General features: G+C 30.2%; 2 protein-coding genes across 2 annotated transcripts; one reads left to right on the top strand and one right to left on the bottom strand.

The window, feature by feature from the left end:
- Positions 1-5,758: 5,758 nt before the first annotated feature.
- Positions 5,759-7,893, bottom strand: LOC123271878 (collagenase-like). Its single transcript, XM_044738408.1, has 3 exons — positions 7,660-7,893; positions 6,589-6,963; positions 5,759-6,326 (listed from the first exon to the last, which is right to left on the bottom strand). Exons 1-3 carry the CDS (start codon positions 7,781-7,783, stop codon positions 5,926-5,928), a joined length of 900 nt encoding a protein of 299 aa, XP_044594343.1. The 5' UTR covers positions 7,784-7,893; the 3' UTR covers positions 5,759-5,925.
- Positions 7,894-20,989: 13,096 nt separating this feature from the next.
- On the top strand, positions 20,990-23,708 carry LOC123271880 (collagenase-like). The gene is made up of 3 exons (XM_044738410.1): positions 20,990-21,252; positions 22,725-23,099; positions 23,174-23,708. The coding sequence occupies exons 1-3, from the start codon at positions 21,138-21,140 to the stop codon at positions 23,572-23,574; spliced, it is 891 nt and encodes a 296-aa protein (XP_044594345.1). The 5' UTR covers positions 20,990-21,137; the 3' UTR covers positions 23,575-23,708.
- The last annotated feature ends 287 nt before the right edge of the window (positions 23,709-23,995 follow it).

Here is a 23,995-nt window from a genome sequence, read left to right as displayed (position 1 = left end):
ATTGCAGCTCGGACTTGGAGCATAATGAAAACAAGTATGGCTGGCGATGAGACACTAAACGAAAATACCCGATTCGCGCCGTATGTAACCGAACGACTCAAGCTTGGGACCTCATTGAATAAGCGGAGGTTTTTTGTTAATTTTCCACCGCTTTTTACAAATAATAATTATTACCTTCATGGAAATTTAAAAATAAATATTTAAATAACATTAAATACTAGGGTTCTGAAGTCCATACCCACTTACTGAATAGATATAAGTAGCTCCACACGCGGAGACTAATATCTAATTAGAACTAAACTTATTGTAATGGCTAGTTTTTAAGTTAATTTGCAGCCAAAATTTTTGTAAAACTTATGTAACTAACTACAAAAGCAAATAAACTTTTTTCCAAAAAAAAAAAAAAAAAAAAAAGGACCCCATTGAACAACCAAGGCTGAGTTAGCCAGTCTTGGCCCAAGGGTGGGTGATCATTGGCAAGGCCAAGGCTGGGTCAGCCAGTCTTGGCCCACGCTTGGATCTCCAATGAATGGCCAAGGCTGAGTTAGCCAGTCTTGGCCCAAGGGTGGGTGATCTTTGGCATGGCCGAGGCTGGGTTAAGCAGCCTGGCCCACGCATGGCCCAATACAGGCTCGCCGAAGCTCGGTTTCCCAGTACTGGCCCAAGCCTGGCCCCTTTGTCAACTCTGGGGGTTTCCTGCATGGGAAAAACTTCAGATTTTTAAAATTTGTCAATAAAAAAAAATTATAAATTGTACATCAAAAGAATACTGTTAGATTTCTGTTGTAATCAGTTCAAAAATTGATTTTTTTGGGTTTTATTTCAGTAAATTTTTTTTCTAAAATTCAATCTTTCCAAAAGTTTCCATTTTTTCGTGTTGTGTGTTTTTAATTTTTTTTGTCAAAATAAATGAGCGTTCTTAATTGTTCTAAATAAAATTTGAAAAAATGTGATCTCTTATAAATAATGATAAAAAGCTTCTTATTTTATTTTCATTGATTAATTTTTATTTTAACTCAAAATAAAAAATCAAGTGGCCAACAGCAGATATAAATAAAACTCTTTCAATAATCATCCCACCGAATAAAATAATTTCACATATTGCACGACTAATGATGCGAAGCATCAGAGAGTGCTTTACGATCGAAGAATGTTTTTCGCCTCATTTCGGTAACTATTTTCATTATTATAATCTTGTTAGTTCACGGAATCAAGATATTTTGCATACTATTGTCAAGATAATTTAATGAAGATTAATTTGACACTTTTCAAAAATTGATTTAGTGCACTAGAAACGGAAAAAAACATTAAAATAGGTCACAAATTTTCCTGTCAGTCATTTATGAAACTCTGAAAACACTATAACTTGCGAAAAAATGTATTAATTAAGTTAAATTTTTAACTTCCCGCTAAGAAAATCGAAGATTTTCGAAAAATCGGGAGGTTATTGGTTTTACCCCGTTTTACAAAAATCGAGATTTCAACAGATTTCGACGTTTTGAAGCCTTAAGAAACTTTCCTGACTATTTTTACGATGATGTCCGTACGTCTGTATGTATGTGTGTGTGTATGTAAACCTCTTATAACTTCCCGGGAAAAAATGATGAGATATGAACAGGCATGATTCTTCATGTCTGATCAGATCTATTCATGTCTGACTCGATCAGGTCCATAAAAGAAAAAAAAATATTGGTGCCGACGGGGATTTGAACCATGTACGTCGCGCTCTTCAGACTGATACTTTACCTGTTGACCCAATGACTTATCTTAACCCTATTGTACCTTTCAAACTAGTTTAAGTAATTTAAATTTTATACATGACTTATCCTTATAGTTAATGGAGTTCTATACTTCATTCATTAATTATTAATAATTAATTATACACAGTAAAAAATTTCGCGTCATTGCATCAAAAAATTTTGTGTTAAAAATTTTTATGTTAAATATTTAACACTTTTTTGTGTTGATTTAACAGAACAAATGTTAAATTTACACATAAAAGTGTTAAATATTTAACACAAAAATTTTTAACACTAAGATTTTTGACGCAATGACGCAAAATTTTTTACTGTGTATATTAGAGTGATTTATTTGGGACGGCTACGTATTTTTTTCGCTCCATTAACATATGGTTCTATATAAATAAGTGAAAAAAAAATTTCTTCAAGGTTTATTCCGTAATTATAATTTTACTGTTTTCTTTTGAAATTGAAGTTTTTTTTAATTAAAACGTATAGGAAATGAAGAATTATTTGTGTGTTCTACAATTTAGCAGCCTTTGACACTACCGCAATGGACCAAAGCGTAGCTTAAGATAATAACAGAACCTTGAAAGGACTTATCGCCTATCGATATCAACTGATATATTTTGGTATTTTCACGCTATCAAACTCAAACTTTTACTAAATAATCTTATTTTTCGCGTATTCAATGGAACACAGTAAAAAATTTTATGTCATTGCGTCAAAATTCATCGTTAAAAATCATCGTTTTGGCATGGAAAATTAAAAAGTTCATGCTTATATAAGCCGAAATTTTTGATGAAAGTTGTACATTTAAAATTTATAAGGGGATAGAAACTGATACGTCATACGGAACAAATTAATTTTAAAAATAGAACTGCAGTCTATAGTTCAATAAAATTTTTCTTTCAGACTTAAAATATCATTTAAGAGAGCAAATCATGCATGAACAGTTCTTGTCAGCTGATATACGGAGTTTTAGTCCTTATCTATTTTTAGACTAGATCAGACATCATCAGACATGGACAGGTCTGAGCGTATTTAACGCTTCAGACATGAACAGGCATGAACAGGCTTGATCAGATCTGATCAGGTCTGAGCGTATTTAATGCTTCAGACATGAACAGACATGAGCAGGCATGAACAGGCTTGATCAGGTCTGAGCGTATTGAACACTTCAGACATGAACAGGTCTGATCAGTCCTGATCATTTTTTCCCGGGTTCTGAATGGCTTGACCGATTTGATCACAGTTGGTGTCATTCGAAAGGTCTTCGCCAAACTTAGATTTCCTGTAAGTTGGAACCAATTCGGACCAGTAGATTTCGAGAAATTGCAACAAAAGTAAAAAAAAAAAAAGCTGAAATGGAAGTAAATTTCATAATAAATATAAGAAAAACTAGCAGGATTGTATACAAAAAAACAAAACAATGACATCAAAGCGAATGCAAAAGTAAAATTTCATTAAATCTGTCTGAGAAAGTAGGTAATTTTTGGACTAGACTGATAATGAGGTATGCAAATTAAAGCTTATTTAATAAGCTTTCAGATGCAATTTACAGAAATTTGATGGTACGTCGCGTTCGATTGTTATCCCACTGAAATACGGAAAAAGTAAAAATTTTTGTAATTTTCAATAATTTTTGAATTGCTGTCATTGCTAAACTATTTAATTTAGAAAAATATATAAGTATGCAAATTAAAGCTTATTAAATAAGCTTTCAGGTGCAATTCGCAGAAATTGAATATAATACATGGAAATAAATATTTAGTTCCACCAAATAATATTTAGTAACAGGTACTAAATATTTCTTTGGCAAGTATTGTCGGTAGATGGCTATACTTTAATTCCAATGTTTATGGGATACATAACCTATTCACTGACTTAGATTATTTTATTCAGCTCGATTTTGGGAGATTTATTAAACCTTTAAAAACACACATACTCCCAATAAATATCTTCTATTTATGCCTTTTCTCAGTGGAGTTTAGTTTACATTTTTTAATTTGTCTATTATTGATGTGTTAAAAACTTGTTTAATTTTAAATTTTATAAAGGTCTCAAACGATAAAATATAATTTAATGAGATTCTTTTCTTTATAATACATTATATTTTTACTTAAAATTATTTATTTTAATTATTTTTATTTATTTTAAATTAAAAAGTTAGGTTACACGCTAAAATTAGTTAAAAAATTAATTTCTTTGATACCAACAAACGATTTATTGAGTACTAATAAATCATTTGTTAAATACTACTAAATATTTGTTTGGTGGAACTAAATGAGCTTTAATAAATGATTTAGTACCTATTACTAAATATTTGGTAATGAAAGGTTTGTTACTAAATCATTTAGTATCTGTTACTAAATCTTATTAAATAGAACTAAATCCTTCTATCAGTGTATAAGCCAGAGTCGGCCCAGTTTTGGTTTAACTCTGGAATGATAACGATGGCCCAAGCCTGGTTACCACGCCCCTGGCTGGTTACCAAAACTGGGCCATAGTTAATTTTAATGTCTAGCCCATCCTGTTTGATAAAAAATGATAAAAAAAATTTTTTTAATTATTTCTTTTTATTCTCATTTTGATGTAAAGCCAACGTAAGTTTAGACCGTTTAACTCTTAATTCAAATCTAACTTTCGTTGATTATAGAAATGAAGTGAAAATCGCATGTGTTCTAACTGAGATTCGAACCCGAGCTGCGTGTTTGCAAGACCGATAACTAACCCCTACACCTACATCGATAAGCTAATGTATATCTCATCATTCTTTTAATAAGCTAAATCTACATGGTGACGAAGTATGACGGTTTATAATTTATATTATTTATGTTATTTAACATTGTGTTTTGATGAAAATTAACTAATTTTTACAAATGTTTATTAGTTAAAAAAATGCAAAAGTCAAGTTCATATACTACTTTAGACTTTGAACATCGTTCTGTATACTTTTAATATCTTACTATAAATTTTAATTTGTAAATTATCAATATTAAAAATGCAACAGTAAATTATAATATTTTAATTATTTTTAAGACCATATCAATTACGACGATATGCAATTGTTTTGGTTAAATAGTAAATTTTCAATTTTAGCATTTTCCAACAAATATTCGTTAAACAATAAATATCTACTATTTAAAATTCTATTACTTAATGATTAATTAAGTTTGGGTTTCCCATTGAGTGGCCAAGGCTAAGGTTACCTAATTCTGGCTCAAGTCTGGGTTGCCATTCAACGGCCATAGCTAGACTTTCCAGTCTTGGCTAACGCTGGGTAATCCTTGGCCCGGCTAAGGCTTGGTTGCCCAGTCTTGGCCCAAGCATGGGCCAATATCGGTGCGCCAAGCTTAGTTGCCCACAAATAATGTTATTTTTGTTTGAAAATGATGATAAAAAGTGAAAATTAAAAAAAATCTCTTTATGTGCATTTATTTAAAATCCATAAATACTTGTTTCTACTTTGATGGCCTATAACTTTTAAACCGTTCAAGTTATGAAAATTTTATATCAGATCAATTTTGTAGAAAATTTAATTTCCTACAAGAAACATTTGTCAAAAAATTTTTACTATTTTTTTTCCACGAGTAATAATTGTTTTTTTAAACAAAAATTTTTTTTCCATGTTATTTACATGGAAAAGGGGACCCCCCTTTGAGGCTAATTTATAATTGGAATTAAAAATTTTTTCCAGGCGGGAAAAATTTTTTCTTACCATAAAGAAACTTTTAAGACGTCAAGTAAAAAAAAAATTTTCAAAAAAATCACTCTAATATATATCCATGTAAAATTTACATGGATTTTCCAAACTTTTTTATTTATTTTTTATGATTAGCAGATAAATACATAAATTATTTATATTAGAGACAGTGGAAAAAATTATGCTTAGTATTTTACAGTAAATAATTTTTATATTTAAGATACAAAACATACTTGTATTGAATGTATCTAGACGTCAAAAGTTATCGAAGTATTTAAGTTAAATAATTATTTACAGTATTCTTACACTTATAATTAAATTCAATTTCCTAACAGTCTAATCTCCTTGTGTAATCACAATATTTACATTACTTATGTCGTTAACAACTAATAACTGTCAAGGTTAATCTCAGAAAAAATCTTCAGTCTTGAAATCTCAAAATATCGAAAAAACATTAGTCAAATTTTAGAAATGTCTAAATCAAAATAGTATCCCCGTGATTTTTTGAATCCAAAGGTAGTGGGAGTCAATGCGTGTGTAAAACCCGGGATACGCACTTGGACAATGTTTGTTCACTCCAGCACGGACGACGCCAATTTGTATGTAGCAATTGTAATTCTGACTGTAAACGATAAGAGGACCACCGCTGTCACCTGGGCATGCGTCAAGTCCTGTGTTTGCTGCGGTACACAGTGTATCTGAGGTTATATATCCGCTTATGTAACACATCTCGATTGAGATGATTGGCAAGAATCCATATTGGAGAATGGTGGTCTCTCTTCCTGTGCCGTTCAGTCCCCAGCCCATAATTAGAGCTTGCTTTCCACTGTAGGACTTGTAGGTATCCATGTGGCCAGAAAGTTTTATCGGTTGGACCGTAGCTGTTAATTAGAATTATTGAATGTTAATTATTGATTATCGATAATTGATGATTACTTGTTGATTATTGATGATTAATTATGAATGATTGAATATGAGTTATTTATTATTAATCATTAATTATTAATGATTGTTTGTTGATGATTCATAATTGATCATCGATTATTATGATCAGTAATTTTTGGTTATTAATAATCAATTATTAATGATTATGATTAATTATTAATGATTATTAATTATTGAAAGTTTTTAAGAGAATCTTACGTCCAAAAGGAATGTCCTCGGGCATGTAGAGCAGTGCAATGTCATTTTCTTGGTGTCCATCCCAATATGGATGAGAAAAAACGTGGGGTCCGATCATTGCAAACCCTGGACCTTGATAGGAGTTGTAGTCAGCGTGTGCCCTGTTTACGTCACCGAACATTACTAATATTCGTTCAGATTGCTTCATGCAGTGTGCAGCGGTCAGTACCCAACGATTTGAGATTATCGATCCACCACAGTGAAAGTACTGATCATCATTGTCAATTTGGATAATATGGATTGATACCATCCACGGAAATTGTCCGGGATTTGCGTCATGATCTCTTGATGTCAATGGTTTCTCCATTTTGTAAATAGATCTCTGATAAGAGTCAGCTGAAAAATCGTTCAGTTGTAATTGTATTATAATTTGATTTTGGACAGAGATTTTATGTAAAAAATATTTCTAAGGAAAAAAAAAAACTATCAACAAATATACGTTGTTCAAAAGCTTCACTGATATTATAGGGTTAAATGTTGAAAATTACAAAAAAAATGTTTATTGTTTTTATTCACATTTTCAATTTTTTTTTAATAAAAAGTTAATAATTTAATAAGAATTTAATTGTATTGAATGAAGTTTGGAGTCAAATTAAATCCAAAGTTAGTTAATTTTCTTGAAATTTTTTCATCTTTGACTTTTCAATACTTGCAAGTTACAAATTATTCAAACACTAATTTTTTGAAAATTCAAAGTTATGTTATTAAAAATGGCTATTGAAAGTAAATAAAATATTCTTCATTTATAGAGTACGTATTTTATTGAAATCAACATAACTTTGTTTACTTTTTACTTTACTGTTGTTACCGTAGTTTCAAAATATTGTTTTTTTTAATGAAAATATATTTTGTCTTACGTGTTATTAATATTATTTAATAATGTTTTTAACATTGTAATAACTTTTCAAAAGTTTTTTATTTGATAATCATGATTATATTAATATAAATAATAATAATATTTATATGATGGTTATCATTAATGATATTTGACAGCATTTGTATAATTAAAAAAAAATAAAACAGAATTCATACCTCGACCAAGAATAGGAATATCTCCATGTTTAAAAAAAGTTATTGGCTCAACAATATTACTGTTGAGAATGATTATAAAAACTGCACTAAATAAAATAACAATTGTCTGCATACTAAAAGCCATTTTAAAATTTTGTCAAATTGTCCGTTTTTCTTCGAAAACGATTTGGAGCCCTATTTGGAAGAGCTCGAAAATATAACTGATTGTAACTAGCCACATGCATATACCGTTACTGTTTAAGAATTCAGCATGGCGCTTTAATCCCCTTTTATTTTACTCTTAATGTTGGTTCTTTCTTTATTATGAGAATGTAGAAATTTGGATGTCACTTATACTTGACTTCGCTTAGATTGAACATAGTTTGAGTCATTATATTACAATATTGTATAAGTACTTATAAGTATAATCAGAATTTATAATTATTAGTTTTAAGTTAAGAGATTAGGTATAGGTTAAATTTTTCAAAAATTAATTTTCTGAAAGTATAGTGTATCAAAAATATTTCCTAAAAATTAAAAATTAATTCGATTAATACTTCTCAAGGTATCTTACGAGATCTCGGCTTCTATTTGTTTTTAAACAAATGTTCGAAAAAAACATTTTTTTGAAATATCAACCGCGAAAGTTGGATTTTCGAGCAACACACAGAGGGCGCAAAGAATACGATTTCTGGCAATCTATAGTTTAGTTAAGGTAGTTGTTGCGTGATAGGCATTTCAACAGAAAATTATGAAATTTTTTTTATCGAAAGATAAATATATTAATAATTCTCTACCAAAATTTTAGATCAATTGACCGCACCGTTTTTGAGTAATTAATTTTCGAAATTGCATCTTTTACACGTAGAGGTATAGAGAGATGGTAAAGTTAGTATGAAATCTTTGGCCCACTCGAGTGGTACGGAAGAGCTCAAAAGCATACAAAAGCTATTTCTTTGAGTTCAGAGAGGTCAAAGTAACACACAAAGTGTTTTTTTTTGAGCTCGAAAAGCTCAAAAACTTCATGTATGCAATTTTAAGCGCCTATGTAAGGAATTAGCGGGAAGTTGCACCTGTGCAAATTTAGCATCTCATCCAAGGATTCGCGAAGTAAAAATGACCTTAATCGATAGGTCTACGTTAGGTCCGGATAGGTCCACCAAAATTTTCGTTAGGTCCCTCATAGTTTTTTTACAAAAAATTTTTTTAATTTTTACTAAAAAAAAAAAAAAATAGCACCTCATTCTATGAAAAGCTGGCTAATTTTATCAAAATCGCATTCTTTATCGTTAGGTCTGTATTGGTCTATGTTTTTTTTTTATATTAATGATTTTATTGTCGTTATTAATAATTATAAATTAATTAAAATCCGCGCATGCGCACAATGCATCTAATGCGACGGGAAATTCAAAGTATAACCGTTTTGATTTTTAGACTTTTAATAATTCAATAATTACTCAACTAACATCTGTATTTGCTGATAATATTAATTAATGATTAACAATAAAATATACAAATAGTTTTTCTCGATTTATTTGAGAAGCATTGAACTTTTCTTATGATATTTGCTTTCAATGAATTACTTACTTCTTACTCATTCAGTTTCTATGCAAGATATTAATTAATTCTACTTATTTATTTTTAATTAATTAAAATTAATTATTATGATTTGAAATGGTGATTAACATAATGTAAGGCAGATGCACGTGCGCCTTAATAAGCTCCTTACGCATGCGCTCATGGAACGAAATATATACATATGCATAAATACAAGTTTCGATGGCGATTCCGTGTTTGTTTTACTCCAAATAAAAACTACTTTTTTCAAGAATTATTTCATAACAATTGATTTTATTATTGTCTTTGAGTAATTGATCCTGAAAGTATGTACAAATAAAACATTAGCTAGGTTTAGAACTATTGTACGAAATAAGTCTCAACCAGAGTCTTAAGAATAAAGAGTGATTAGATGCATATGATGAAGTTAAAAAAAATAGAGAAGCCCATGGTGTTAAAATAAAGATAATTTAGAAAATATTTGTACTTGAATACTAATGACTATATTTAATTTTTAATGATTTAGGATTAAACAAACTTCTATTTGGACTTTTGTAAAAGATTAAATGAAATAAAATGTAATTACAAAACTTTTTCATTAAAAAAACGAAATATATAATGAATTTTTCCCAATATTTATCAGTTGTCTTGATTATCCTCTACAAGTTTTGTTTTTTATTTTGGTGATTTGTTCCTTCGGAATTCTTGTTTTTAGACCATTCATGTTTCTTGTTCGTATTTTATCAAGTTTTAGAACTCAAGATGAATCCACAGATTCGGTAGAATCTGGCGCCAAGTTCCGTTCAAATCCGTTGTAAACGAAGCGCCAGACTACCGACTGTGTTTACTGTAAGCAGAACGGTATTTTGAGGTTGCAAAATTTTATTTAATTCTACGGTACTTCTTGTTCCTAAATTTTATATTATAACAGTAATTAATGCTTTATTTTACTGATATTAATTAATTATATTCAATTATAATAATTAATCTACTTGAAATTATTAAATTTTATCAGCACAAACTATAGCAAGCTCAAAAATTTCGATCCTGACTTTTTTTCTATGTAAAAAGTGACATGCCACAGACTAAATAATTCGAGAATGCATGGTAATCTTCCAATAGATGGGAAACTACAGTTAAAAAAATACATTTCACAGCTTGCATCTACATTCGCCAAGGTGCGCTGGAATTATTTTTACATAAACTGTACCTTCAAGAGGATAGTTTGCTATAAAAAATGCAGCCAACGCGAGATTTAAGTTGGTACCAATTGTAAATTTTTATTATAATTACAAAAAATACTAAAATCCGAACAAAAACAGTTTCACTGTAAAATCGCGCCAAGTCCACGTTCATAAGACTATTAAGAAAAAAAAATTTCTTATTTCTTTACAAAAAGATATAAAATAAAAAAATTCAAGTAATCGATTTGATTGTATTTGATTTTCGGAAATTAAAAAAAATTTTATTGTAAATTTGAAAATTAAAAAAAAAAATTTTGGAACGTACTTGGTGTGCGTCATTGTGTATTTCAATTTTTTTAAAGTCCTAGTAAATAGATTTTACGAATTTCATTAAAAGTAAAATATTTTGCAACCACGCACACTAAATACGTTCCAAAATTTTTTTCTTAATTTTCAAATTTACAATAAAATTTTTTTTAATTTCCGAAAATCAAATACAATCATATTGGTTACTTGAATTTTTTTATTTTATATCTTTTTGTAAAGAAATAAGAAATTTTTTTTTCTTAATAGTCTTATGAACGTGGACTTGGCGCGATTTTTTTTTACAGTGAAACTGTTTTTGTTCGGATTCTACCATACTTCGTACAGAAAGTGTCAGAGTTGATATTTTCTTCGTTTTGGGTTTGATTTCTTTAGGCCTTCCACGCGTTCGCTTTTACAAGTCATCAGACGTTAATTTTGTTCTTCTAACTATTAAATCCATGATCGGTCTAATTTCCACCAATTCGAATTTGGGAACTTTACTACGAGATTTCTTCAATGAAACTCTAAAAAATTGTAAAAAAAATCAACAGATTAATTATTTTCAAAAATAAACCAACAGCAATCAATAACAATAGACTCACTTTATGATGTTTTAAATAAATTTTGCCATCTACAGCTGTAAAGCTGAGTACCTGTTCTAATCTTGAAAGCCTAACATCATTAATGGCTTTTCGTTGAAACATATCAATTAAAATATTTTTAATACTATAAGACAGACTCTCAGAGGAGAGCCAGTCAATGAAATCTGTCAATTCCTCGGTAAATTCTAGAAATTAGCAAAGGAAGTCCAAGAAGGAAGAGATGCATCACAAAATGAGGCAGTTAAGTCCCTCGAGGGAAGAACTTCAAGCAGCTGATGAACATAAGAATAGCAGCACAAAGCATAAGATATATTTTTATATGTGATAAATACAGCAGTGTAAACAATGTAGTACTTATATATACATATATATTTATTCCAGGAGAATTTATGAAAAAATGTAAAAGGTAGTCTTCACTACTACACATGAATAAATCTATCTATCTATCTATTTTTAATACTACTGTACAAATCATTATTTTCAAATAAATCTCCGTTAAACACAAGCATCGGTTTAAATTGAGCTATTATTTTATCCGTTTTAAATTCATTTAAGTCTTTGTAATTTTCAATTAAATCTAAAAGTGCATACGTTCTATCCATTATAAGATTATGAGGGCGTTTTTGTTATTCGAAACAAACATAAACTGATAAGCATTATACTTTTTACAAAACTGTTCAATTGGAGTTATACATTCGAAAGAAAGTACATCGTGCTTTTTCTGCAGAACTAAACCAACCGGTGCTTTCAGCTTATACTAAAAAAATACCAGTAAGTATGCCCTTAATTATATTTTTTTTTAACTCACCGTATGAAAATTATATTCAAAAAACTTTTTTAACATGGGATTCTGGTAATCTAAATAAACTTAAGATTATTTCAAAGTATGCTCCTCATGATTGCGTTATTATATGTTGATGCCCACCTTTTTTTTCTCAATTTAAAAAAAAAATTTTAACATGTCATATATACAATACAAATGATCGTATTTTTGATTTTAAAAAAGGCATTTTTTTCAATTGTTAGCTTTTTTTATAAATAATCACAAAAATAAAATTTTTTATTTTTTTACCTCGTCATATAAACTTGAATAATTATTTGATCAACAAAAACCAACGTGTCATACTTTATTTTTTTATTATCTAAATGTGATCAGTTTTATTTTTTTTTATTCGTAATTAGTTTGTTTATATGACAAGTTAATTATAAAAATAATAAATACTTATATTATTATTAGAAAATTAATTAATTTATTTAGTTTTCGTATTTTTCTAATGATTGAAGATTTGAATCGACTGTGTTTCGCGCGCGTTAACCTAAATAGCCAATCAATGAGTAAGGAATTCAAATAAAACCAATAAAAAATAGAAAATTATAGTTTTCAAAATTTGATACTTTATTAACTTAATTTTAAAATTGGTAACATTTTTTTTTAATACAAATTTGTATCAGCTTGCTTACTTTTGGCTAATAACTCACTTCTTCCAAGCATGAAATATAAATTGAAATGATTTGATTAGTATTACTATCTGTATCTAATTAAAAAAATTAGGAAAACTGTTGACCCTAAAGGACATCCCTGCAACTTCCCGCTAATTCCATACTTAAGCGCTAATAATCAACGAATATAAACTTTATATGAAAAAAATTTTGACTGATTTAATATATAAAAAATACTTACACTACTCTTGGCGTTATTGACATATTTATTATTTTTTTATTTAATCTTAATTATTTTATTTATTGGTTACAAATAAGCCAAAACACGTGGTCATTAACTTTAAACTACTTACATATGTAATGATGTTATATAAGATCATTACTGTTCATTAAGCAGTAACAGAGTCTACAAGCTGTAGCATAAAAGGTTTCAACATTGTAAACTCAAATAATTATTTTTACTACTGATATGTCGGCAAAACATGTCAGTTGACGTTTTAGGCGAAATAAGAAAAAAATTAAAATAACGTAAATATTATTTAAATATATTATCAGTAAACAATATAAAATATATCAAAATTGCATGTGGATACTCAAATCGAAGCTCTTTATGAGTGTATTATATCAGGATGAGTTTATATTTTAAAAAATGTAAATAAATAAAAAATTACCTTGTATCTTGCAAACTATGGACATTTTTAAAGGTATAAGCTCATTTAAGTGCTATTAATTAATCATTTTGAAAGCAGTTCATGAATTAATATATTTTTCTATTGAATTATTAAAAGTTGAAAAATCAAAACGGGTATACATTAAATTGTGCGTCGTATTAGATGCGATGTGCGCATGCGCAGATTTTAATTAATTTATAATTATTAATAACGACAATAAAATCATTAATATAAAAAAAAAACATAGACCAATACAGACCTAACGATAAAGAATGCGATTTTGATAAAATTAGCCAGCTTTTCATAGAATGGGGTGCTATTTTTTTTTTTTTTTTAGTAAAAATTAAAAAAATTTTTTGTAAAAAAACTATGAGGGACCTAACGAAAATTTTGGTGGACCTATCCGGACCTAACGTAGACCTATCGATTAAGGTCATTTTTACTTCGCGAATCCTTGGATGAGGTGCTAAATTTGCACAGATGGAAGTTGCCGGGCCTTCGGGGTCAACCGTTTTCTCAAATTTTTTTTACCTACTTTCTAAAGAAAATTCCAAAATTTTATTATTTATGGTTGAACCTCGAGTTAAGTATAGAAATAATTTTTCATTAAATTTTATATTACTTTACAGTTGACTTTTGTTTTTTGACAAAATAATTTCGGAAGTTAATGAGTTTAAAATTCTCTGTAAGATAAAGGAAAATTTTCTTTTGTTTCCCTAATGTTTAGGATAAAATACCTGATTCCGTGGTAAAATCCCGGAAAAATAGGGTTGAATAGATAAAGAGAAAAGAAATGGTAGCATAAAAGTCCATTTGCTCCATGCTTTACAGTAACATTTAACTGTAGTCGTGTTAATCCGGTAACAATTAGCCAATGGTCGATGGTCGACAGCTGCACCTGAATAAATAACAAGAGCTTACTATTGTTTAGATCAAGTGTTTTGTTGTCTATGAGTTGGCACAACAGAGATGTGGAGATAGAATGGAAATATATAGGCATAGGTATAGCAAGTGCCGTCAAATTCCTTGGGATATCCCGAGTGTCCGGGATTCCTGTGTCAAACAATACGATAACTTTACTATTGTGTGTGCAAGCCACGGGGATTAACACAATTATTGCATGTCAATATTAATTGTAATCTGATTGGAAAATCTTTGCTTGTGAAGTGATAATATTTGATATATAAATCGCGTGCTTAAAGCAAAAAGGGCGCATTGCTACAGGTTAGTAGGGATCCATGTTAAAAGAGCACATAAAAAATTTTTTTTTGTCATTTTTCTTAAAATTACTCAAAACACAGATCTGTGCAAAAAAAATTCGAGCAGCTTAAAGCTAAAAGAGCGTAACTAAAAACATGCGTCCTTTTAGCTTCAAGAAAAGTAGCGCCTAAAGCTAAAAGGGCGCATAGAAAGAAATTTAACTTTTTATAAAAAATTTTGATAAATAGCTTCACAAGAAGTTAGATCAAAAAAACAGTTTAGTACACAAAGCTCATTTATTTCAAAAAGGAGCAAACTGAAAACAATTGTTTAGTTTTGTAGTTACTCAATTTCTACACGGAAAAAAAAATTAGGAAAACGGTTGACCCTGAAGGCCATCCCTGCAACTTCCCGCTAATTCCATACCTGGATGCTTAAAATTGCACTTATGCCGTTTTTGAGCGCTCTTCAAGCTCAAAAATACAGTTCATGTGTTGTTTTGAGCTCTCCGATAACATTTCTAGATAGAGCTCAAACAGATAACATTTCTATGCTTTTGAGCTCTTCGAGTTCAGAAGTCTAATAGAAGTTTGATAAAACACTATTTTTTGAGTTTTCAAACCGCAATAACTTTTGAATGAATGAACCGATTTTTACGCGGTTGGCAGCATTCGACGCAGTTTTTTAAGCCTTTTCAAAAATCTTTAAGTTCAAATTGATCAAACTAGAAATTTCGGAGTAATTCCGAAAAAACACTTTTTTGAGTTTTCTTTCCTGCACGATATTTCTCAAATGAATCAACCGATTTTGACCGGATTAGCGGCGATCGACGTGATTTTTCAAGGATAAGAGCTGATTAGTTTTTGGAGTTGATCGATAAAGCCGTTTGAAAGTTATTAAAAAAAAAAAACACTTTTGAAAAAATTTTTTTTTACAGTTTTTTTTAGATTTCTCGAAATCTATCGGTCCGAATCGGTCAAAATTATATCCAAAATCTAAGTTTGGACAAGCCCTTTCGAATGGCGCCAACCGCGATAGAATCGGTCAAGCCATTCAAAAGTTATGAGAGGTTTACATACTTACACACACACACACACACACACACACACACACACACACACACACACACACACACACACACACACACACACACACACACACACACACACACACACACACACACATACACGAACACACACACACACACACACACACACACACACACACACACACACACACACACACACACACATACATACATACATACATACATACAGACATAGTGACACCCTCGCGGGGATAGTCAAGGAAGCTTCCTGTGACCTTCAAACGTCGAGATCTGATAAAAACTCGATTTTTGTAAAACGGGGTAAAACCAATAACTTCCCGATTTTTGAAAATCTGAGATTTTCTTAGCGGGAAGTTAAAAATTAGGGGCTGCCACATGATACATTCCTGTGGTAGCCATATGAAAAAATAATGTGGCTGCCACATGATTTTCATGTTACAGCATCAGGAAAATCCTGTGGTAACAACATGAAAAAATCATGTGACAGCAACATGTGGCAGGCAATTCCTCATCAAAAAGTTTATGTAATGTTTTCATTTTTGTCACTTTTCGTTGCTATGGCAACCGCACTTTAGCAACGATTACCATGGCAACGGTTGGATATTAATGAATAAAATTTGTAAAATTATTGATTAATAAAATTTGTGTGTGTGTGTGTGTGTGTGTGTGTGTGTGTGTGTGTGTGTGTGTGTGTGTGTGTGTGTGTGTGTGTGTGTGGATGTATGTAAACTTCTCATAACTTTTGAACGGCTAAACTGATCGGAACCTACCAAACGGCGTTCTAAAGAGTTCCCTCAAATTTAGATTTCCTGTGAATTGGAACCGATTCAGACCAATAGATTTTGAGAAATTTGGAAAAATCTCAAAAAAACTAAGAAAAAAAATTTTTTTGAAAGTGGTTCTTTTGGAGTAACTTTTAAACGGCTCTATCGATCAGCTCCAAAAACTAATCCGCCTTTAATCTTGAAAAATCACGTCGATCGCCGCTAATCCGGTCAAAATCAGTTGATTCGTTCGAGAGATATATCGAGCAAGGCCTCGTGACCCCGACTAGAAATTATAATGTAAGACCTATTGGGCCCTCGTTGGGTTTCCTAATAGGGACCCCACATGGGGATGTCATGCAAAGTCCTATGCGGCCCTCATTGGGCAATCCCTCTCAGGTCCCAATGGGGAAATCCCCATCAGAGCCCAATCTAAATTTTGAAAGAAAAAATATTGTGATTTTCGAAAAGATTAAAAATAATTTAGAACCATATACTCATATTATATTATGATCTCGTTAGTAAATTTAATTTGAATTGAAATGAAATCGTTGATAGAAAAAATCCTTGTCATGAGTTAGGCTCGAACTTGCGTCCTTTGGGTCCTCAGTCCTTGACATTATCGCTGGTCCAAGCAGGAGTGCTGATGAGAAAATTTCCTATCTCGTATACATGAACTTTACCGGTTGACTGAGACATTATTCATGTTATGTTCAAGCTTTAAGAAATTGTTTTTTTTTTTTTTTATTTATCCACTTTACTGACGTGAAAATAAAATTTTTGTACAAATTAAATAAAAAATTTTAAAATAAAAAAAAAAACGACTGAAAAATGTAAAAAAATTGAAAAAATCAAAAATAAAATTTCTTAAAAATGTCCGATTAAATTTGGTATCCCCCTTATACTAACATAAAATTTTTTTTTTTAGAAAATTAAAATTTTTTTGAAATGCAAGTTATTTTTAAAAATTTTATTGTATGAATAAAAATTTAATTATGAAAAAGTTTAATTTTTTTTACAATATAAATTCTTTTGCAAATGTGAATACTCAAAAGTTGGATATTTTTCAAAAATTGAATTCTTACATACTAATAATAAAAATTATCTTTATATAAAATTTTTTTTATACTGAGAAGAAAAAATTCGGAGTATGAATCTTGTTTCAGCAACATCAAAATATATTTCAGTCTAAAAACTCACACGGAAAGCAAAATTTCTTGACTGGAGAACAAAATTCTTTGCTCAAGAAAATTTTCGGGTGCCTGAAGGAAGACCGAAGTTGTGTTGGCCGAAGTAAAAATTTTTTTTGAAATTCTATTCTCGGTGGAAGTAATTTTTTCTTAATTCAAATTATTATAAGTACTTGATACAATAAATTTTTATATTTGATCAAGATTTTTAGGTACTTTAGAGAAGCAACGCTATCTACTTCAGCTGAGAAAAAAATTTTCTCACTTTGAGAAAATTTTTCTCTTGAATATTTGATACCCATTTTATATTATTTTAGCGTGCAATTATACATATTAAATGAAAAAAAAGATTCAATATTATATAATCTTCCCATTTGACATGTTGATCAATAAAAATATTAATGAAAATTTACTTCTATCGAGATATTTAATTTTTTGGAGCAAAAGAGAAATTTTCTCAAGGTAAGAAAATTTACTTCTATCAAGAACTAAATTTTTTGGAGCAAGAGACTAAATTTTTTCAAAACAACAAGATTTTCTTAACTTAAATAAATTTTCTTGGATCAAGATGCTTATTTCTTTAATAAGCAAGAAAATTAATTTTATTGGAATAAGTGAAATTTCTTGTGCCAAAAAAATTTTTTTTTTCGTTTAAGAAAATAATTAGGAAGAAAAATATTTTCTTGGCTTAAGTGAACCTTTTTTTCTGTGGAGTACTTGAATTTAATCTCGAATTCATCCCAAATTAATCTGGAATAACTCCGCTAAAAAAACTTCGGATTCACTCTATACGCAAATCGTTTAATGACTTTACTCCAAAACTCCGAGTAATGGGATTAAATTTTAATTTGGATTAAGATTTACTTTATTTTTAATCTCGTAAAATTAAATTTTTCAAAATATAAAGTTATGTAAAATTTGATAAATCTAAATTTTGTAGTTTTTATTTAACAATGTTGGATGAATTTTTTTCCTAATTATTTTCTATACTTAACGGCTAATTTTTATTTTTATTTCTAATTAATTTACAATGAATATGTGCTAAGAATATACGCTCACCAGATCTTTGGGTGATTGATTTTTTATATAAATAAACGATTGTCTAAATTTAAAGATTATTTATTCATGTTTCTACTCTCAGGTTGGGTTATTCCAATTGGATCCTACTACGAGCCCAGTTAGGAAAACCCATCGATGCCTTATTTACATTACGTTGGGAAAATCCTCTTCGATCCCACACCGATCCCACTTAGGAAAACTTAGCAATTTTATTTTTATTTTTCGTTGGGTTATCCCTCTTAGGTCCCACACAGGACCCTATCGGGAAAAACTGAATAAAAATTTTTATTTTTACGTTCCCATGCAGGAAACCCCCAGAGTTGACAAAGGGGCCAGGCTTGGGCCAGTACTGGGAAACCTAGCTTCGGCGTACCTGTATTGGCCCATGCGTGAGCCAGGCTGTTTAACCCAGCCTTGGCCATGCCAATGATTATCCAACCTTGGGCCAAGACTGGCTAACCTAGCCTTGGCCATTCATTGGCGACCCAAGCGTGGGCCGAGACTGGTTAACCCAGCCTCGACCATGCCAATGATTATCCAACCTTGGGCCAAGACTGGCTAACCTAGCCTTGGCCATTCATTGGCGACCAAAACGTGGGCCAAGACTGGTTAACCCAGCCTCGACCATGCCAATGATTATCCAACCTTGTGCCAAGACTGTCTAACCTAGCCTTGGCGATTCATTGGCGACCCAAGCTTGGGCCAATACTGGGCAACCAAGCCTTGGTCGGCCCAATTATTACCCGAGCCTGGGCCAGAACTGGGTCACTCAGTCACGGCCACAATGATTACCCAAGAGTTAGCCAAGATTGGGAAACCTACACTGAAAAAAAATTAACTTGATTCAAGAAAAAAATTCTTGAACCAAGAAAATAACTTTGAAGAGTTTAATTTTCTTCAATCAAAACGAAAAATTCTTTAATTAAATAAAATTTACTTAAATCGAGAAAAATTTCTTAGTTTAAGAATTTTTCTACTCAAATCAAGAAGATGAAATTCTTAAAAATTATTTACTTGATTTAAGTAAATTTTTTTTTCTTTGTCGCCATGGGCGTTGAATGGCAACCCAGACTTGAGCCAGAATTGGGTAACCTAGCCTTAGCCATTCAATGAGAAATTCAAATTTAATAAATCATTAAGTAATAGAATTTTATACAGTAAATATTTATTTTTTAACGAATATTTGCTAACAAATTCTAAAATTTAAAATTTATTATTTAACCAAGACAACTGCATATCGTCAAAATTGATATAGTCTTAAAAAAATTAAAATATAATAATTTACAGTTGAATTTTTAATATTGATAATTTTAAACATAAAAATTTATCATAAGATATTAAAAATATACATAACGATGTACAAAGTTTAAAGTAATATAAGAACTTGACTCTTGCATTTTTTTTAACTATAATAAACATTTGTAAAAAATAGTTAATTTTCATCGAAGCACAATATTAAATAACATAAATTATATAAATAATAAACCGCCACACTTCGTCACCATATAGATTTAGCTTATCAGAATAATGAGATGTGCATCAACTTATCGGTCGTACGGTGTAAGGGTTAGTTATCAGTCTGGCAAGCGCGCGGCTCGGGTTCGGATCTCAGTTAGAACGGATACGATTTTCACTTTATTTCTATAATTAGCAACAGTTAGGTTCGAATTTACTTTACTTACAAAATAAAATAAAAAAATAACATCCCAATAATTCTTTTTTATCAAATGACATGGGCCAGACTTGAAAATTAACTATGGCTCAGCCCTGGTAACCAGGCATGGGCCAGTCCTGGTAATCAGGCGTGGGCCAGTCCTGGTAACCAGGCTTGGCCCATCGTTATCATCCCAGACTTCAACCAAGACTGAGCCAAGCCTGGCTTACAAGCTTGGCCCAGACTTTTACATAGTTGGGCCAAGCTAGGCCCCATGGTACTTTCCTCTATGGGTTATAGCTGATTAAATTTTCATTTAATAGAAATTTAAGTACATAAAATTACTTACAATTTTATAAAAATTAAAGATTCGAATTACATGGCTGCTGAGCTCTAAAAGAAATCTTTGACTAATGAGAGAAAATTACTAATGATTTATGGTAGTAAACAAAATCAATAATAGCATAGCCAAAACTTAAATATACTGCGAAAAATTTTAACTATACTTATAATAATATGACAATGACTCAAACTATGTCAAATCTAAGCGTATCCTTCCTTAAAGGGTTTCAATTTTAAAGCAAGGCCAGGTATAAGTGACATCCAAATTTCTACATTTTCATAATTAAGAAGTATTTAACATTAAGTGTAGATGAAATTTGATAAAGAACATGCTGATTTCTCAGATAGTAAGTGCACATATATTTGGCTAGTTACAATCAGTTATATTTTCGATCTTTACTGAATAGAGTGCCAACCAAGTCGTTTTCGAAGAAAAACGAACAATTTTACAAAATTATAAAATGGCTTTTAGTGTTCAGACAATTATTATTTTATTCAATGCACTTATTATCAACAATAGTTTTGTTGAATCAATAACTTTTTTTAAACGCAAGGATTTTCTTGTTCCTGGTCAAGGTATGCATTTTATTTTTATTTTATTTTTTCGAATATTTGTTATGTTGTTCGGGCATAGATATACTTGTAAAGATCAAAAGCTAATTTTTTTATATGTTATGAATTTCTATCACATACGTCTAAATTAATTTTTTGGAATAGATCTGACGAAGAATTGTCGTTAAATAAATTATTAAAAAATTGAAATTTAACATGTAGCTTATAGAGAATATTGGCAAGATTCACACATATCGATTTATGTAACTACCTTTTATAAAGATTAAAAAACAACTAACTTTTATTTCGATTAATCAACTTTCGTAAAATACATTAAAAAGAAAAAGAAAATTTTCTGTATAAAGCTTCTAAAGACATTTTAATGCAAAATATAAGAAATTCACAAAAAAATATCAGTCCACCACACTTTAAAATAAATAAACCACGTGACTCAGCGCAGTGTGGCAACGTTGCACAGAATAGAACGCGCCAACTTCGAATTTTAATAATTCCTATGTATTTTTATGGGTTATGTTTTTCAACTCAACACTACACAGCGAGATAAATATAAACAGCTGTAAATCGCCATGTTGTCAGGTCTAATTTTCGTATTCAAATTTTTAATTTTAATAAAAAAAAAAAATTTAGATTCTATTGTGACTTACGGAGTACTGTCCGAATAACCTTAACTACTGTCATCAATATCATTGATGGAATAATCGACATATATTTTATTATAATTATTATGATGAATAAATTACAATAATTATACGTATAAAAAATTGAATTTCTATTTTGTAAAATGATATTTTTTAATTACAATAACGACAGTGACGTACAAATGAAACAAATTTATGTTGATTTTAATAAAATATGTACTCTACAAATATATTTTTACTTTTCTTTTCAATAGCCGTGTGTAGTAACATCATAATAGGAAAAAGTAAATCCATTAAGTTTTGATAAATCAAAAATAATCAGTTGCCAAGAAGATCTCCTGATCTCCTGATTAGACTGGACTAAAAAGTTGCAGAAAATATAATAGTTTATGATGACAAATTTTCAGGAAAATCAAAATATGCTTGAATTTGGAAAAAATCACTGAAAAATTTATTTTTATTATTTTTTTTTGTTTTTTTGAAAGACAAAAATTTTTGACAAAAGAATATTAATTTAGACGATTTTTGTAGAAGTTATGAGCGAAAAACCAAAAAAAAAGAGGCTTTTTTTTAATTCGACATCATTTGAACGAGTAATTAAAAAAATTTCTGAATTTACCTTAATAAATTTTTTTATCGATACGAAGCAATATCCAAAAATGACAAAAAATGTTTAAATTGTCCGATTTGGCATGAAATGTCTGGTATATATCAGAGGAATCTTTTGTGCAACGGATATTTGTTGACATTTTTTTTTCATCTAGACATATTTTGTTCACTAAATCTCTGTTTAAAATCAATAAGTTACAATACAATTACACCTGAACGATTTTCCAGCCGACACTTTCAAGGATTCTATATACGAAATGGCGGACCGAATGGCATCAAGAGAAAATGACGCAAGCATCGGACAATTTCCATGGATGGTAGCAATCCATGCATCCATAATCAACAATAATGATGAGTATTCCCACTGTGGTGGGTCAATAATCTCAAATCGTTGGGTACTGACCGCTGCACACTGCGTGAAGCAATCTGAACAAATATTGATAATGTTCGGCGATGTAAACAATGACCATGCTGACTCTCGTTTCTATCAGGGGCCAGGGTTTGCTATGATAGCATCCAACATTTTTTCTCACCCGTATTGGGACGAACACCACGAAAATGACATTGCGTTGATCTACATGCCCGAGGAAATTCCTTTCGGACGTAAGTTTTTTCTTAAAAATTCTCGATAATCGATAAATAATTAATAATTAATAATCAGTCATTTTAATCAACAGCCACGGTCAAGCCGATAAGACTTTCCAGCCACATGGATACCGACGAATCCTACGATGGAAAGAAAGCCTTAATCATGGGTTGGGGAGACAACGGTACGGGAAGAGGAAGCAGCATTCTTCAATATGGGTCTTTGCCAATCATCCCGAATAATAAATGTTACGAAGACGGATACATCGACCCAGATTTACTGTGTACGGCAAGCGACACTGGAGCTGAAGCATGTCAAGGTGACAGTGGCAGTCCACTAATCGTTTACAATCACTACTACCGTCAATTCATCCAAGTTGGTATTTTCAGTACTGGATTGGACAATGATTGTCCAAGTGCGTATCCTGGGTGGTACACGCGCGTTGACTCCCACTATCTTTGGATTCAAAGTATCACTGGGATACTATTTTGATTTTGACATTTCTAAAATTTGACTGATGTTTTTTCGACATTTACAGATTTCAAGACTGAAGATTTTTTTTGAAATTAACCTTGAGAGTTATTAGTCGTTAATGACTTGAGTAATGTAAATACTCAAGAGTAACTACTCACCACTACAAAAATGTATAAGAATTATTTACTGTAAAATAATAAGCATATTTCTTTTTATTATCATTAAAATAAATAATTAATTTTTTTTTCTGATTATTCTAATTATACATGTGTAATAACAAATAAAAGTGTTGCAATTATCTTATCGGTGAGATGGTAATTAAGAGATTTTTATTTTTATCCATAATTGGTCACTTAATTTTCTTAAGTTTTTTATTACAATTCATGAAAATTAAATTTTTTAATTTTATTTAGAACGTTAATTTATTTTGTTAAAAAAT

The sequence above is a fragment of the Cotesia glomerata genome, linkage group LG9 (assembly GCF_020080835.1).
Source record: "Cotesia glomerata isolate CgM1 linkage group LG9, MPM_Cglom_v2.3, whole genome shotgun sequence".
Classification (NCBI taxonomy): domain Eukaryota; kingdom Metazoa; phylum Arthropoda; class Insecta; order Hymenoptera; family Braconidae; genus Cotesia; species Cotesia glomerata.
This window is presented reverse-complemented; position numbering and strand designations above follow the sequence as displayed.

Coding starts and splice junctions, on each gene's coding strand:
- LOC123271878 (XM_044738408.1), bottom strand. CDS start 7,783: ATGGCTTTTAGTATGCAGACAATTGTTATTTTATTTAGTGCAGTTTTT. Junction 6,964..7,659: donor TATTCCTATTCTTGGTCGAG/GTATGAATTCTG, acceptor ACGATTTTTCAG/CTGACTCTTATCAGAGATCT. Junction 6,327..6,588: donor CGAGGACATTCCTTTTGGAC/GTAAGATTCTCT, acceptor TCTAATTAACAG/CTACGGTCCAACCGATAAAA.
- LOC123271880 (XM_044738410.1), top strand. CDS start 21,138: ATGGCTTTTAGTGTTCAGACAATTATTATTTTATTCAATGCACTTATT. Junction 21,253..22,724: donor TTTTCTTGTTCCTGGTCAAG/GTATGCATTTTA, acceptor ACGATTTTCCAG/CCGACACTTTCAAGGATTCT. Junction 23,100..23,173: donor CGAGGAAATTCCTTTCGGAC/GTAAGTTTTTTC, acceptor TTTAATCAACAG/CCACGGTCAAGCCGATAAGA.